The 17,074-nt window shown below is 51.3% G+C and overlaps 1 protein-coding gene across 3 annotated transcripts in view; it reads right to left on the bottom strand.

Moving 5' to 3' along the window:
* The window catches only part of NECTIN1 (nectin cell adhesion molecule 1), a 108,810-nt gene that overhangs the window by 16,368 nt on the left and 75,368 nt on the right, over nt 1-17,074 (bottom strand). For all 3 annotated transcript variants that reach the window (XM_054803153.1, XM_054803156.1, XM_054803157.1), the window contains exons 6-8: nt 3,644-3,791; nt 1,550-1,637; nt 955-1,065 (exon numbers count right to left, since the gene is read on the bottom strand). In XM_054803153.1, the coding sequence (XP_054659128.1) occupies nt 955-1,065; nt 1,550-1,637; nt 3,644-3,791 (347 nt within the window). The remainder of the gene's footprint in view (nt 1-954; nt 1,066-1,549; nt 1,638-3,643; nt 3,792-17,074) is intronic.

Raw genomic sequence — 17,074 nt, 5'->3', positions numbered from 1 at the left:
GGCTTGGTGTGCAGTGGTCTGAACCACTCCTCGAGGAGGAAGAGTTTGAGAGAGACCTGCAGCGTTTACGTGGGGATCTTGTGTCTCCCGTGGAGGATGGGGGGCAGCAGCCCCATGCCGTGGAGTCAGGGAGGGAAAGGATATTGTCCAAGGCCTGGGAGGAGGAAGGTTTTCCATTTTCTCGTCATGGGAGGGCCCTAATCCTACCTGTTTTCTGTTTCCTATGCCTTTGCCCTTTGAATCTACCGTTTTCTCCTTCAGCCTCAGTCCTTGAAAACCAGCCTTTCCCGCATGGCTGCTAACATCTCTCCCTGACCCTTCATCTCTCTGCCGCTGCTGCCTCACATTAGCATCTCCCTGTCTGAGGCTGAACAAATCCACGCACAAAAAAAGGGGGTTTAAAGACCTCGTTGTCAATTGAGAGTCAAACGCTGGCACGCTCTGCCCTGCAGATAATTGCTTTGTGAAGCTCTCACCGCAGCACGCGCTGCTCAAGAGCTGCTTCCTTCAGCTGCTAACTCTAACAGGGGCTCAGTTGCAGGAGGTGAAGAGTGACTGGGGTGGGATGGCTGGCTTGTAGGCTTAGCTGTCATATGTAGGTAAAGATGAGACTACCACAGGTTCTGACAGTCCCCTGATGAAGATCTGGAATAAGCGGGGTGTTCTACTGAGGAAGGACCCATAAAGGCACAGCTCTAGGACCTATGGAAACTAAGGGCAAAAGGGGCAAGTGCTGCATAAGGCTCAGTGGTATTTGAGAGATGGGCCGAGATTAGAGCGTGGAGGTTGCCTTCCTCCAGGAGAGGATGCTCCTGGACTGTGGAGGCTGCTTGTTCACTCCCGTGGGTGCTGAGGGTCTTTCATTTTTCAGAGTGAGAGATCCTGCGCAAAAGGCAGTGAGGCTGGGGGCGAGGATGAAGGCAGGCAGCACTATTAGCACCCTGATCTCCTTACCAGTTTGTCAGTGTAGGGAGAGGGCTCGGTGGCTGCCATGTCATAGTATGGAGTCTGCAAAGGGAGTTTCTGGATTTCCTCCTCATGCTTCATGTTGTCTAAGTGAACAACCTGTAACAGAGGAGAGAGAAGAGGGATGAGGAGAGCAAGTACTATCCTTCTGTCACAGCTTGGGGCAACATCTGCTTCAGGTGACACCAGCACAAGATATCACCGTGCAGGACGGTGCATCTTACCTTCTCCCTTGCTTCTACCATGTTATTTGCTCTTTCTTTCATTCTCGCACCCCTCACTACCACTCATGACATTCAAAATGCTGGAAATGCTCAAAAGTCCTCACACGTAAGAGCCCATTTCATTTAGAAGTCAATTCCCACAAAAGGGAATAAGCGGGATCCAAACTGCAGCTTTCAATTAGCGCCAGCTTTGAGAATTCTGGGCAGAGGAGCCCTTACTTGCCGCCCTTCAAACTTAGGCCAAAGGCTTCTTTGCTTTTGCAAACGTGATTTTCCAAAATTTACAAACTGCAGACAGTGCTTGGAAATGGTTTTCCCTGCCAGAGGAAGGAACTTGCATCTGGGCTGGGGAGACGTACCTGGATGTCTTCTGCAGTCAGGTGGCTTTTCATCTCCTGTTTCCTCTTTGGTGGAGGGGCAGGTTTGTGGGATGGAGGCAAGTCAATTCTGCAGATAAAGAAGTGGTTGCTGATTAGAGAGCGAGAGAAAAGGGGTCTGCTTGCTTTGATGTGCTGTAACAAGCCGGATCCTGCACGCTCCAAAGATTTGATTGTGTTTGTCACCGAACTGCCAATATAATCATATAGATTATTCTCAGTAACCCTCCTGTGCCCTCTTTCTCACCCCAGTTAGAATTGTTAATAGAAATAAGCTCCCTCCCAGCGTTCTGTTCCTAATTCCAAGCAACTCGCCGTGTCGGATTGCAGATCCCGACGGTGCAGCTGGGATACCTGTCTCCCGGCACTGTTTTGGAATGGCTCCAAACGATCCCATGGGAGGTGGCTTATTTTCTAGCTACAGGGTGCCAGAAACTGCCTGGCAGTGGTCACTCCAAATCAACAAGGTAACGTCAGCCCCAGTTCAGGAGCTCATCTGGAACGGTAGCGCCTGCCACAGGCTTCCCAGTAGGAGTCTGAATCTTATAGACGCGCTATGCCACGCAGGGACATTTATCCCTGACCCCCCGTCAGGGGATCAGCTTTTGCCCCAGAGCGTAAGGATTGGCAGCCATTATAATCCTGGGCTAGAGACTCTCTCTGCACATTCAGTTCATGTGCACAGATGTGTCTAATCCTTTTACAAAACTTATTAAAACTCTGATCCACTAATTAGCTGGCTCCCCCTCCCTTCTCTCTGTATAAACTTCACCAGATCTTCTGACAGAGATGTGCGACTTTCCTTGGCAACCCAATGGATTCCAGCGTGGGACCAGAGTGTATGGGTGAGGGGGAGGGTAAAATGGGTCCCCAAGGCTCTGCAAAACATCGACTTTAAATGGCTCTAAAGAAAGGAAATGCTATTGGCTTTGGCAGCACCTCTGCAGACTGGGGCACCTTTGTGTTTCTGTTCTCGGCTAAAGTGGCTCTTCCCTGTGCCTGCCTGGAGGGCCATTGTGGGAAGTGAATTGTCTGAATGCATCACTATCACAGAGCCGATGCTGTTGATGCAATTTCACCTTGTGGTGCTATTTTTTTGTTTGCGTGCCTGCCTTTCTGTCCCTCTTCCTGCTTTCCCCAGTTCTCTTCCCTCCCTCTCCCGCTATCCTCCAATGCCCTCTCTCAAATGGGATTAAATGGAGCACAAAATGTGGCCAAGAAGCAACAACAATGAGGTGGAGGGCTGTGGAAGATAAAAGCGACTCCTAGCCTTTGGGCTTTCCTTGCCTTCCCTATGAGGTGGGAAGGAAGGGGGAGGTGCTCTCGTGCAAAGGCAGCGACAAGGTAGAGCTTCTCAGCAAGAGGCTGGGGTAAACATTTCTGTTTAGAGGGCTCAGTTCTTGCTGCACAGACCGAACTCCACACCAGCAAATTCCCTGCCTGGGATCTGCGCTGCACAGTGTAGGGCAAAGCAAAGCAAGTACCAGTCAAGGAGGAGTCCCTGGGGCGTCTGCTCTCCCTACTGATGTTGCCAGAGTTCTTGTCTTCAGGCTGGCACCACAGGTACAAAAGTGGAATGCTGAGCGGATGTGAATCCTTTCTGGGGTCTTAGGGATACATTTAGAGGTGCTCAGGGTCTATCAGAGACCCTTCTCTGATGACAGAATGTGATTCAGTCTAATTCAGGAGCCTGAAGCCTCTTTGAAAAAGGAAGAATAGGATCCTTCTGCCGCGGGGGGGTGAGAATGGCACTGAGCAGCTGCACTGCGTCCAAGGAAAAACAGCATCTGGGTGAACATCGTTGTGCTTCAGCTTCCACTTAAGGCTTGTGATAAGAGTTCAAAGATGGGAGAGGGCAGGACGGAAAGCACTGGGGGGGGCCCAAAGAAGGGAAGGGAGTCAGAGGAGTGAGCCAGAGGGTGGCAGACAGGAAGAAATGGCTGGAAAAAAGCTTTGCTGCCAGGCTTTTCTTGTGTGCAGGCAGCGGAAGGGCCAGCGGTGCTCCGTGTCTGCTGCCCCATCCAACAGGACCTGTACCATCAGTGTGCCGTGCTTCTGCGAGCACGGGCTACTTACAGGTCGTTGTCTGCTTCAGCGCGGTTCTTCTGTTGCCGCCTGTAGACAATAATTACGGTGACAGCCACGCCGATGATGAGAGCTGCTGCGATGACTCCTCCCACGATCCCAATAATGCCTCCTGGGCTACTCTGAGGTAGCGGCTTATCTGCAACACACAGGGAAGCACAGCAGAGAGGGTTAGAGCATCAGACAACGCAACCAGTGAGGCGCAAGGACCAGTAGAACCAGGGACGCTGGGAGCAAAGATGCCAGCACGCTCTGAAACTGTCTCCGGTAGCCATGTGCTGGCAGCCACGTGGGGGGAGACGGCTCATACTGAAATGCAGTTGTCAGAGCTCAGGAGGAACAGAAATCTGTGGCTACAATTGCAGCCCACTGTGCCTCTAAAGGCTAACTGCTTCCTTACTCTATCCTACAATCTCCCATTAAATCAGGTGGTTATTCCTGGATCCCTTTTTGTGCCTTTGTTCTGTCCTCGAAGAAAGAAGGGTTTAGGGCATAAAGGTGCTTCCAAGCAGCCACCCCATGTGGTGCAGGGGGACTCATGCTGACCTTCTACTTGATGTTATTTAACTATCTTGAAAGTCTTCTGCACAGCTTTGTCACAGTGTCTTTACTGAATTCCTGGTGCTGCTGAAATGACGGAGACCTTTGCTGTTAACGTAGCCCTTGGAAAAGCTAAGGACCAATGCTCCTTATTGGGGTGGAGCAGAGGTATGTGCACCCCCAAACCTTGTGAAAAAGATGTCCGGAGCGTAGGATTTAAGGGCAAGGGGGAGATATGTTGTTTGTTGCGTTTCATCTCCTGTTTGCCCCATGGCTGGAGAGCTACGTGACTTGGGCCAGCTCCTTGGTGACTAGTGTGGACCTCATTCAAAGGAAACCTATCCCATGGGCCTGATGGGAAAGCGCTTTGAAACGTATGATAAAAGGATTTAATTTGCTCTACCTTCCAACCTAATTAAACTTGAAAACTAGCTAATTGGTACTTTGTACTTACAGCTCCGGCAGTGATGAAAGGAGGAGATAATTGGAATGGAGGAAGGAGGAGGAGGAGGAGAAGAAGGAAAAGAAATTCAGGGGAGGGGAGCAAGACAGGGATGAGGAAACAAGGTGCTTTCTAGAACTGGTCTGTCACACCTAATTTTTGTACTTTGCTAAATGCACTGGCTACTGGTTGCTCTTAGAGACTAGATACTGGACTATATGGACCTTATTCTGCAACAGTCATGGCTTTGGGGATCATAGTGATGGCCAGTATCTCCACTAAACTACCCATCCCCAAGACCTCAAAATTATACCCACGTTACACGGGTGCATGGTTATAAAATGTATGCACACATTCCCAAACCACACAGGACAACTTGTAGAGGACTTTTCAGGGTGAAAATCTGCCACTTACTCCCACCTCACATCCATGGATTCAGCACTTGCTTAGCGCAAAGTCTGGGCTCCCTGAAATCCCACGTATCGGATGCAATTGCAGAACTGACTGCGCTGAAATGTTGCCAACAGCCTATTCCCAGATCTCACCTCACAGCCAGCCTTCTTCACCTTTCAGATTTGCTGCTGTCATCCAGGAGTGAACTGAGGTGTATAAACATTTCCCAGGGAAACCCCCTCTCTGGTCAATACCAACAAATTGCACAGCAGAGAACCGGTGTGTTTACTGTGTCAGTACAAAACACTTGAGCTCCCAGCACCATGCTGAGACGTTGCTACCCATGAAGAATTTGCCCTGGAAATTCTCTTGACACTGATCCCCCATCCCTCTCCTGAGGACTTCCATTCAAACCTGCTTTTCTCTTGCCTCGCAAGGACACCCCAGAGCCTCCGTTGTTCAGCACCCCGCACCCCACCTTCCCCTGTCCCTTAATTAAGAGCTCAGAGCTACGTGTCGAGTGGCAGGACGCCGTAGCCATCAGAACGCGAGGCTCCGCTCCCCACCGTCCTCGGCAGTGGCAGTCACTTTTCTTTCTCTTCCCTTCTCCATAAGCCACATTATCTTGCAAATAATATTTCTGCCCTGAGACAGCTCACTTACAGCCATGCTCAGGCAGACGGCTGACACGTTGCCATCCAAATCCCCGGACAGCATTCGAGATTGTGGCGGGGACGGCGGCTGTAAAGAATCTTCCAGTCACTTTGGCTGGGGCATTTCGGTGATGAATTGGCCCCTGATGGCTCTCTGGATGGCAGGTAGCGAGCAGAGAACATCAGCCTCCTGCTACCGCTGTAAATCTGTAGGTGTGTATATGTGTGTGGGGGAAGGGGGCGGAAGGAGAAAGAGGGAGAGGGAAATAAATAAATAGAGCGAGCTAAAGTGAATCTCCAGGAACTCGGACAAGGCTGTGTAATAGCAGAAAGGGGCCAGGAAAATTTAAAGAGGGGGAAATGCAGCCATCAGTTTGCAGAAGAGAGAGGGGTAAATATAGGGCACTGGGTAAAGACGTTAAGGAGGTGACGAGAGGGAGAGAACAGAGGAGCACGAAGAGAAATGCAGATGTTTATGGTGTCTATCAGAGTACTTCCTTCTTGCCAAGCTCTCAAGACCGCAGTACGAACACCCATCCTGGTGTTGGTACCCATCTCAGCTGCCTACGACAGAGCTGCGTGGCAATGCAGTGCTTCCCCAGAGTGTCACGTACCAAACAATGACAAAATCCTGTGACAGCAAGCCCTGCCTCTACGTGTGCAGGTCTCTTTCTTGAGGGTGGGCTGAGCCATCCTGCAAAAGCGTTGGTCATGTCTTTGCAGGAGTCCAGCTAGGGAGCTGTGAAAGGCAACAGGGGTAATTGCTGACAACAAGAGGAAACACGGGAGGCAAGGAAGATAAATGAGAGACGAAGGTCCTGAGAGAGCGAGAAAGCGCAGAGGAGAGGAGGAGAAGAAAATGGGAAAAGGTAGAGACACCTTCCTTTCTGCTGGCTCTTCCCTCTTTCTTTTCCCTTTTTTTTTTTTCCCCTTCCTTTTTAAAACCTTCTTTCATCTGCAGCTGTTTATTTCCTCAATCCCCCCTTCCTGGGGAAGAGCTGTGGCTAGTACTGTTTGGAGGGCCCACCTGCAACCCAGTTTACTTCCTTCCCTCCTCCGTGTGCATTGCCTCTTTAACAGGTAAAGTCAGAGGCACCAACGGGGCTTTTCGGGAGGGCAGGGTGGCTGCAAGAAGGGCTGTTGTAGGTCAAACAGGAGGGCATGGCGAAAGCCTCAGGAGAAGACGGTAAGAGCTGGCAGACGAGGATTCAGTTGCATTGACAGGGCTTTTGGGCAGCCCTGGGAAGATGTTTGCAAGGCTCGTGAACCAGGATCAGAATAAATTGGCAGGACAGCTCAGGGGCCTCCGGACTGGAGTGGGAAAAGGCTTTGCCAATTAAGAATGCAAAACCCCTCGCTCTGTGTCATGCTCGAATAATTTAAAACTCTCCAAAAAAGTTTGTGTGAAGCAGTTGGCAGTGAGGCGGGTACCAGAGAACCCAAAGGGGCTGAACGAACAACTCAGCCTTCTCTGGATGTCTAAGGGCTCCTGGGAACTCCTTGTTCCTGCTGGAAACGGAATTAATTCACAGTATTACAATTAAGGAGAAGAGAAGGACACCCCACCCCCAGTCTGTTTCAGAGCAGTTTTGTTCGTTACCTTGCTCTCCCACAGCTCTTCTGGAGATGGAAGGAAGAAAAGTGGTTATCTCTCGGTAAAGCATCCTTCCAAGTCACCTGATGGTGTGTATCTCTGGGTTTCCAAAAGTAACCAGTAACAGATGAAGATCTTTCCACCAAGTAGATCACGTAAAACATTTTGTGAGGGGCTGATACTGTAATTCACCAGTCCCACTGTTCAGTGAAGTCACATCCAGCAGGCCAGTGCTGTCAGTTGTTCACATCTCCCAAATAAGTGGAGAACGTTCACTAGACAAGAACGCCCGTCCTGGAGAGATGCATCGGGCACAATCACAGCGCACAACCGACACATAGTTTCACAGCACCGGCTGTGAAAAACCCCCTATCCAAACAGCCGCAGGGCTGATGACTCTGTCTGTCTGGACAGAGCCGTGGCTCAGATTTACTGCCTCGTCCGTGCGAAGAGCCATGGTAGCATTGCAAAGGACAGAGACAAAGGACAGAGCTGTCCACACGTGCTGTGCCCACGGGGTGAAACAGCGCAGCTGCAGAGTGCGATAGTAAGTAATAACAGAGGAACAATGAAGGCTTTGGAGAACCAGCTTGCAGGAGAGCAAGGGAGATGTTCCCAAAGGGAACCTGAAGTGAGGCAAAGACAGATAAACTGGGAAGCTTCCCAAGAAGGGTATGCCAGAGCAGAGGGAACGACTCGCTTTCCCTTGGTATGGGGGGAGTGATGTGGAGGACTTTGCAAAAGGAAAGGAAAGAGGAGACAGCATCTGCCACGCTTTTGGAAGTAAGGTCTTTTCTCTTAAAGCTACTTCTGTGGCTGGGACATTTGCATCATGAAGCAGTCTGGCTGTTCTTGGGATCAAGACGTGAGAGCGGGAGATGTTGCAGCCCCACCAAGGGTCTGTGCCTGTCTGGGATTGAGTTTTTATGAAAAACTGGGACCGGCCAGATAATTCTGCACTTGCTGCAGTATGTGCACAATGACACCCAGCCCGAGCCAGTGGGGAGGAGCAGATCTGTGGAATGGGGTCCTGCAAGAGTTGCACAGACAGCTGTGGGGTGGGACGGAGGTGCTGGCAGGCAGGCAGGCTTCATGTGGATGAGAGGGCTGGGTCACACACTGGTACTGTTGTCTTTCTGTCCTGTCTGCCATGTATTCAGCTGCCCCAGGGAGAGCCATAGCTGCTGATGCACTAGCCTGCGTCCCCCAGGCCAATCTGGAAGCTGAGGCGGGCTCTGGGCCCGATTTACTGCAGCTCCGAGTGAAGCTAGTTTGCTCAAACAGAGCTGCATGCTCTTCTCCTGTCTTTGCCTCCTCCTAACCTCAACCTGATCCCTCAGTGCTTTGCAGAAAACCGGCATAGCAACATACAACGCCTCTGATAAGCCATTTGCTCAAAGATCCGCCCGCATCTGTACCCAACTGCAAGGTAGGGTTCCCTTTCCATTTCTCACCTCCCCACACAAACCACATCCCCATCTATTTCATGGCCGGCTAGCCAAGGCGCTCAGCGATGCGCTGCCTTGCTCACAGACACACTGTGAATCAGCGGGAAGGAGCCGTGATTCTTCTCCTTTCTTTATGCTGCCAGCCTTGCTAGAGTTAACGTCACCTTGGTGCTCGACTGCATCCCTGTTCGTAGGCATACACAGCCTGCGTGTCTAAAGCAGCCTGTCCCGGTACGGTGCCAGCTCAAAGTAAGCTTGTCTGTGACCTGGATTGTCACCCTGACCCAGTGCAAGCAGTTAGCATTTGCTGGACTCTTTCTGCCTGCTGAACCTTTGAGCAGGACAATGAGATCAGATGATGCATATTTATAATACACTCCACCTGACACATTCCAGGGAGCCTGAGACACGGCAAGTTCACAGAGCTAAATTAAACTGAGTTGAAAAGCTTGGCAGAACAAATACATCTCAAGTTCGGTTTTTAAAGACAAGAGTCATTGGCTGATTTGAGACATGCTCCCATAGCGTCCACACCCCCAGGCACAAGCTGGTTCAGAGCCTCACCATGCCTCGTGTTTGCAAAGGGTTAATGAAATGCTCTTCCCGGGAGAGCCAGAGACTGGAGCTTGTGGGGCTGACGGCAAAAGGGTAGGATAAACAGCAGGGCATGCAAGCCACCGGAGATTTTAAAGGGATCGTAAGCCTGAGGGAGGAGAGGTGGGGTAGATTTCTCTGGCGGCACTTCTCTTCACTGTGTATATGCAGTGAATCCCTTGCAGGGACAGCTCAGCATCCAGAGGATAAAAGGGATTAAGAAAGGAAAGACGCTGCTTGGAAAGCTGAACCAGCGGCACTGGACCATTCGTGTGTGAGGTTGAAGTGCCGTCCTCCCCCCTCAGCAGCAGCATTTCCTTCATCCGTCAGAGCTGGGTCCAAAATCTTCATGCCCCTTCCTATTTTCCCGGTCTGAAGTGGGGAGGAGAAGGGGAACACAACGTCTCGGTCTCCTCCCGCCTAAGCCCTGCTCAGACCTTGCTCTAGCTCAGATCCTCGCCTAACTGCGGGTAGAGGCGACCAGGCTGCAAAAAACACTTGTGAAAACACCTCACAGTGAGGAGAATCTGTCCCTGTGCAAGCACAAACCAATGTTTGATGGTCAATTTGCGATTTGCAGCACCGCCTAACCCCCGCAGTATCCAGAACTAGCTCTGTTACCAAGTGCTGCTCATCTGGTGACACGTGGTGGGAGAAAGAGGGGGGAGCTAGACCTCAGCGTGGGGAAGAGGAGCGATTTGGTTAGCAAAGGTGGCTGGCAGAGTTTTCGGAGCGGGAGGAGCGTCTGGGCTTCACTTGGTGACAAAAGCATAGTAAGAGCAGAGCTGATCCAGCAGCCCTCCCCGTCCCTGCCTCCCAGAGACTCCTCCAGCTACAGAAAGAGCTCAGGACCAATCTTGCCAGCAGGAGAAGGTGCTTCTGGTTTTGTGTCACTTCAGGAGCTGCAGATCCAGCCAGCCAGCCAAAGGTTAAACAACGAAATGAAGTCAGAGATGCTCTTCTGCCTCTATGCCCTGATATAAGTCAGAAGGAATTTTAAAAGCTGTCACAGCCGCTCCCGCCAGGGTGTTCGTTGATGTAACTCTCATTTACACAATTAGCCGCCACACGCACGAGTGCCAAGCCATGGCTGCAAGCCTGACGCTGCCGCCGCACTGGCCTTCAGCCTCGTTCCCCTGGAAATCCCCCGCTGCACGGGCGGGCTCCGCAGGGCCCCGGGAGGTGGGGAGCTCTCCTCCCACCCTGGGCTGCCGCACCTCCCTGCCTCTGCTCCGAGCAAGCGGGACCTGGGAGGGTCTCGGTTACATCGCACGTTTTGAGCGGGGCCAAAACCAGTGTCGCCAAGGGTAGCTAAACAAGCAAATGCTCCCAACCGCTCTCTTCATTGTCCTTCCTCTCCCTCCCACAAGTGGGAATCCCTCACGACTGCCAAGCCCCTCTACGAGTGACCTGATATATCCCCCCCCCCACCTCTGATTCCTCTCTGTAGAAGATCAGACAACTGAGTATGCCCTGGGCACTGAGTGCGTTCGGAGCATGAGTATCCCACTGTCTAGGTACTAATCACAACAGCTCTTTAAGACCCCTGCCCACTTTGCTTTTCTCTGTAATTTTTACTAGCCCAACTGGCACTTGAAGGCTTTACAAACCACTCGCCTGTCTCTGATGAGGTTTGGGGAGAACTTGGCAGCGTGGCGTGCAGATCCAGCCCTCCCTGGGGCGCCTGCTTTGAAGAGCATGCCCAACTGCAAGTGGACACATGGATGTGCTTGGTATTAGTGGAGATTTTACACACATTCCAGCAAAAGCAATTGCTTTGCCATTCGCCAAGGGTGGAGGCATCTCGGCTCTCTCCGGTAATGACCAGCTTTCTCCCTTTCCTCTCCTGCATGGGAAGCAGCAGAGTCATCCTCGGTTAAGCAGCATCTGGTTAAGTAGCTGCTGGCAGCAAAAGCATGTCTGGAATGCGGCTTTAACCCCTAGTGACCTTCCCTTGCAATGCTTCCCACTGGCCACTAACAAGGATGGGGTTTGGATAACGGCAATAGGAACGGTCTGCTAAGCCCGTGGGATCCAGCAGAGATGGGGACTGAGTTCTGCAGAGTCACTGTTGTAGCGGGAGCTCCCCTGCAGATACCTCTTTCTGGGCTGTGGAGCAAAGTGTAGCAGTTGTTAAACAGCACCTGGAAACACGGTCTGACAGCTTAGGAAGGAAACGTTTTCCCGTGTGAAGGGACAGAGCTTAGCAAAGTCATTACCGTGCAAGGGAGCGAGCCGTTTGTTCAGGGCGTGCCACAGCAAGCGGTTATACGCAGCAGCGTCCACCCAGGGAAACTGAGCCCCTCTGCCTGTGCACACGCACGCTACGTCCCCGCGTTTTCGCACACGGCCAAGAAACATCTGTGTTAAGTCCAGATCCTGGGATGTCCCTGTCTCTCCTCAGTGGCTCCAGCAAAGAGGGGCCAGACGTGACCTTGTTGCCCCTAACCCATCTACCCAAATCCAGCAGAAACCTCACCCTGCCCTCTCTGCACCCCGCTTGGCCAACTCCACGGACACCCCTGCTTTCCTAGAACCAGGGGCTTCACAGCTCCGTTCAGCTGTATGGAGAGTGCCCCAGCCTGTTTTGGGGGAAATGGGCTCTGAAGAAGATAGGAAATGTTATCTGACATTTCCTCTGCCTCCCAGCCCTTAATTTTAGTTCTGCTTCATTTCCTTGCAGCTCAGCAGAGTAATGAACAATCAAATCCCTTTGGTAATTTATTTTTTCTGCTGTACAGTTTCGAGGAGGTGATGACACTTGAAATTGCCTCTCTTGGAGGGATGAAGGGGCCAGATCCTGAGCCCCATTACACCAGAGTGTGTCTCTTGATCTTAGCAGCCTGCTCTAGCTGCCCAGAGCACAGCGTGGTCCCAAATCCACGTTTAGCCGGAGATACAGCCTTGCTCCCTTGACGAGTCCATTCAGGTCATGCTATTACAAGCAGACACCAGATGAATTCTGTCAGATAGAAGGTACAGGGATTGCAGCTCAGACTCCTATCATTTGTGTTAATAGAGTTAATTTGCTCAACAATCTTCAGCAGCACTCCTGGGAATGTCTCACTCTGCTTGGCCATGCGCCCTGGGACGTATTTGTGTCCTGTTGCATCCGGAGTGCTTACAGCACAGGGCAGCTGTAACTTGGATGTCCCCGAAGGCTGGGATCGGCTCCCTGTTTGCATCTATGCAGAGAGAATGCTGGGACTTACTTAGGTGCGGACACAGGGTACGTGCGGCAGGGCGAGGAGGAGCTCCTCTGCTTCTCTGCCATCTGGCCAAAAGTGCATGCCCGGTTGTGCAAGCGGGAAGGTGAGCAAGGCTACAGTTCTCCCCCGGTAACCTGCACGCTGACCCCTTCGGGCCCTCGCGTGCCTGGCAGGCAGCTGCAGCAGCAAGGAGCGCTCGAGGCTGCTGTGCCCCTTCACGCACCCCCTTCCCTCCCCTCCTCTCCTAGAGCTCCCCAGACACCCTTGAGACCTGCTGCAGTCCAGACAAAAGAACGACTCTTCGGCCTCCTGGAGCAGGGAGGCGGCTGCCAGCCATTCTGGAGTGATGTGCGAGAATTAAGCTGTCGGATGCTCGTGTGGCTCTGACCCGCGCTCTGGCGCTGCTGCCTCCTCTCCTGCTCGTCACACGCATCCTCCTGCCTGACAGCGCCGAGGGTGAGATCCACCTCTCCCAAGGCAGGCCGGCCCCTGTGCCTGCGCTGCCTTAGCGAGAGCACCTGCAGCACCTCCCCGGCTGCCCCCGTTCCATCCTGCTCCAGGAGGGGGACAGTGACGCAGAAGGCAACTCAGACTTTATGTTCCTGACCCTTTTCCTGCTTTCTGCCTCCTGTTAATGGCAACGAAAGACTCTTAATGTACCTTCCCTCCTAACCTCTCGAATGTCGTGTAAGCTCTGCGGGACAGCCTCTGCCTTAGCATGTAACCACCAGTATTTAGCCACGTAACCTTGTTCAGCCAGGTATTTGTTAGCTTGCAGATGGGGAGCTTCCCCCATCTCCAGTTTAGATCAAACGGAAAAGCTGGAAAGAGAGAGATCAGTCGCTGTGAAAGAGAAGCTGTGAAGGGCAGGCGATTGATACAAAAGCTAAGGTTACTCTGGGGAATACAGCAGGAATAAACAAAATCTCTGCAAGGCTCTATAGGCACTTCACCAGATGGATATGGTCAAGAGGGTGGCAATGATTCAGAAAAGGCAGAAGATTTGAATAACTATTCATGATCTGTCTCTGGAGACCAGCAGACATTTGTTTGTGGCTTCTGAGATGACAAAACAATTCCTGCGTGTTCGAGGATGACAAGACTGAGGAGCTTGCTGGACACCATCTCCTTGGATACTCCACTTACTATAAGCAAATAGGTTGAAAGACGTAGCTGAGGAGATCCTTAGCTCACTGCTGTTAGTTTTTACTGTTTTTTGAAATGGTTAAATTCTAGAAGGTTAAATTCTAGCATACTGGAAGAGGACACAGAGGATGACTTGAATACTTGGTGATTTTCTGGCACCAAAGAAGCAGCTAACACAGATTCCAGTTAATAAAGAATTAAAAGGCAGGAATATAATCGATGCCAGTCTACATGGTTCATGGGAAATGGGTCTCGTCAGTCAAACACAATGTCATTTTTTTGCCTACTAAACCAGTCATCTCGTCAAAGTAAGTGTAGAGATGGACTAGAAAATAGATCAAGAATGGCTAACTGACACGTCTCAGAAGGAGTCGTCAAGAGGGAACCACTGTCAGTGGGCGCGTTTCCGCAGAGTCCGCACGGAGAGGTGGTGGGCCTGATGCTACTCGATGCTTTCATAGGGCGTGTGGAAACAGTGGTGACCTCAGTGCCTTAGCAGTCTCTGGATGAGACAGAGGTTGGTGGATTTGTAAAGAAGCCTTTAACAGACTCAGGACACTGTAATTCAGCCATTGCAATATTCTGTATCCCTGCTGAAGCGCCCGCATTTGTAAAAGGAAGAGGACCCAGAAGGGAAGAATGCAGAAGATGCCCAAGTATAGCTTGTCAGTAGGTCTGTTGAAACTGGACCTTAAAGGGTGTTCCTTAACACCTCCCTGGCGAGACAGAAACTGGTGCCCCCCTGCAGCAGAGGAACAGGGGAACGAGCGAGGGCTGGGAGTTGAACACACAGTGCCAGAGGCTGCCAGAGCTGACCAGTCGCAAGGTCATGCTGTAACCCACGGACAAGCCTTCCCCATCTCTAAGTCTCTTTCCCCCCATCCTAATCCCCCGCTGTGTGTCAGCCTTTTTGGCTCAGCAGTCAGCTGAATGCCGACACAGGGAAGGTTGTGGGCCTTGAGGACAGAGCGTCCTAGGGAGGGGAGAGGGGTCTCAAAGCCTCTGCGGAGGGTGCAGAGCTGGCTGCTCACATTTCTCCGCGTGGGGATGGGCTCCGCACATCCTCCTCTTCAGTTCCCCTATTCTGTTCAGGTAACGCTTTCAAGGCAGGTCCTCCAAGCAAATTTTTAGGTCAGTTATAATTGGGAAACCTCGCACGGAGCTATAAAACATTAGTTAATATGCTGGAACTATCTAGTTAAATGCCAATTATAAAACCCCATAAGCTCTTCAACTCAAATATATTAATAACATAATTAAACATTTATTGCTTATGCAAATTAAAAGTTACGTTAATCGGACATCAACGAAACCCCAGGAAGTGACCATTTAAGTAACTAATTTCTATTTAATTACGATTCCTCCCTATTATAAAGCCCCCATGCCATTATTTCTGGACTGCTCTGCAGTGTTTACTCGAGCCGTTTAGACTCGGCATTCCCACTTTGGTGTCCATTCATAATCCCAGACAGCTGCAGCATTTGTATCAACAGCTGTGGGCCTCGCACAGCTGGCAGCAGCTGGACTGGGTGGCCCTCCTACTTGTTGCTCCTACTCCTACCTCTTCCTTGGCTAAGCTACTAGGAAGGGCACAGCCAGAATTCAGTCTCTTCCAGATTGTGCAGGTTCAGGGTGGGCAGAGGAAGGGATACGCGCCAGACCCGTGGAAAGGCGCCTGCTGGGGATGGCGACAGTGAGCCCGTGTTTGTGTATAACCCCCAGGCAGCAGTGCGCTCGGATAAGCAAAATGAGGATTTAGATCTCCCAGGTTCACCCCTGAGCCTTCTCCCTGGTTCCCTGCACGCCTTTGCTGAAGTCATTTCACTCCTCTGTGTCACCCCCCTGGGGAAGGGCACTCTTTTGCACAGCGGGGAAATGATGGACCTCGGGGGATGAGCATTTCGTGATGGGATCAGCTCCTTGGGTGGACAAAACTGTGTGCCAGCAGGAAGCTACTGCTCATTATTATTGCAAAGCCGTAATTGAAAGGGCTGGGAGCTACATCAGGACAATGAGATGAGGCCGGGAGATGGGAAATGAAGCGATTTGTTCCTCAAGGGATGGAGACATTTCCCCCCGGTGAGCAGAGCCTGTGCAGGCAGGGCCGGCCGGCCGGACTCCCTCCCTCCAAGCGACAGGCAATCAGTTAAACCTGACAGGCGTGAAGTTGGCAATTTTCTTTTCAAAACTGTGAGATAAACAGGCTGGCAGGAGTTTGAGAGGAACAGAGAGATAAGGGAGAAATGGAAACGTTCAGGTACCCTCTCTCCACGGGGCTGGCAGCGCTTCACAGGCAGAGAACGGCGTTCGCTTCGCAAAGCCCCAGATATACCGGGGCTCTGGTGCAAGGCTAGAAAAAGGCACTAACAAAAAAGGGAAACCCCCTCCTCTCACAGCTCCTCAAAGGGTGCTCCCTTTGATCTCTTAAGATTTGATCAATATTCATCTCCTGGGATTTAGCGAGCGCTGAACTGCTCCTCCTGAGTTCACTGGCAAACTACAGGACAGTGTTTTCTGCAAAGAGGCAGAAAGAGCAGTCAGTGCCTCTTTGCAAGCAAACCATTTTCTTCCCCAAATTCCACACAGCTCCAACAAAAAACCTCTGCCTGTTCCCTACAAGGATCTGGGTTTGGTTCAGCAGTTGTGAGATCTACAGAGGAGGAAGAGTCCCGAACCCACCGTGTGCTGGGCTTCGTCAGATGAGGCCACAACATTTACCTCCACTGCTGAGGCTACGGGAGCAACTCCAAGGGCTGGTATCCATAAATTACTGCCTTTCAATAATTCAGCCCCATGGGGGGTGATGCAACATTTTTAACCTACGTTTTAAACGTGTACACGTTTATCGTGCTGTGCCCTGGCTTCGCCATGCCTGACTTTCTGATTTCTGCTAGCGAGTATGTAAAATTTTAGGAGTCCAACACACATCCGGGTTTTTTTTTTTACGGGCTGTTCCTTGTTCTACAAATACTACAGAGAGCGCCAGCATCTAAACATGTCCGGGAAGGCTGTGAAATGCCTTCTTTGGAGGAGGAGTGAACCAGCCCCCCCTCGCCTTCTGCCCGGCACCACTGAGGGCATTTGAGGCTCAACAGCACTTCTCGGTGTCACAGGTCCCCCAGCTGGAATACATTTGCATAAAGCAATTTCCTCTAACAAATATGTTCATACAAATCAAACTCAAGATTGCAAATAATCTGAAGCCATGAAAAAAACCTAATCAAATATATTTGTTACTACAGGTAATTCACCCAGCACTGTTCTAAACCGGCACGTTTCTCTAAGTTCAATTTTTCCAGCACCAGCTCTAGGAGACTTAATGGTATGTGTGACCTCGAGGGCTCCAACTTGAACTCGAGCACGGACTGCCTCTTACCTCACAATCAGTTTTGCATTGAGAGTC

The sequence above is a fragment of the Grus americana genome, chromosome 24, assembly GCF_028858705.1.
Source record: "Grus americana isolate bGruAme1 chromosome 24, bGruAme1.mat, whole genome shotgun sequence".
Classification (NCBI taxonomy): Eukaryota; Metazoa; Chordata; class Aves; order Gruiformes; family Gruidae; genus Grus; species Grus americana.
The sequence above is the reverse complement of the archived record's forward strand: the minus strand, read 5'-3'. Positions and strand labels throughout refer to the sequence as shown.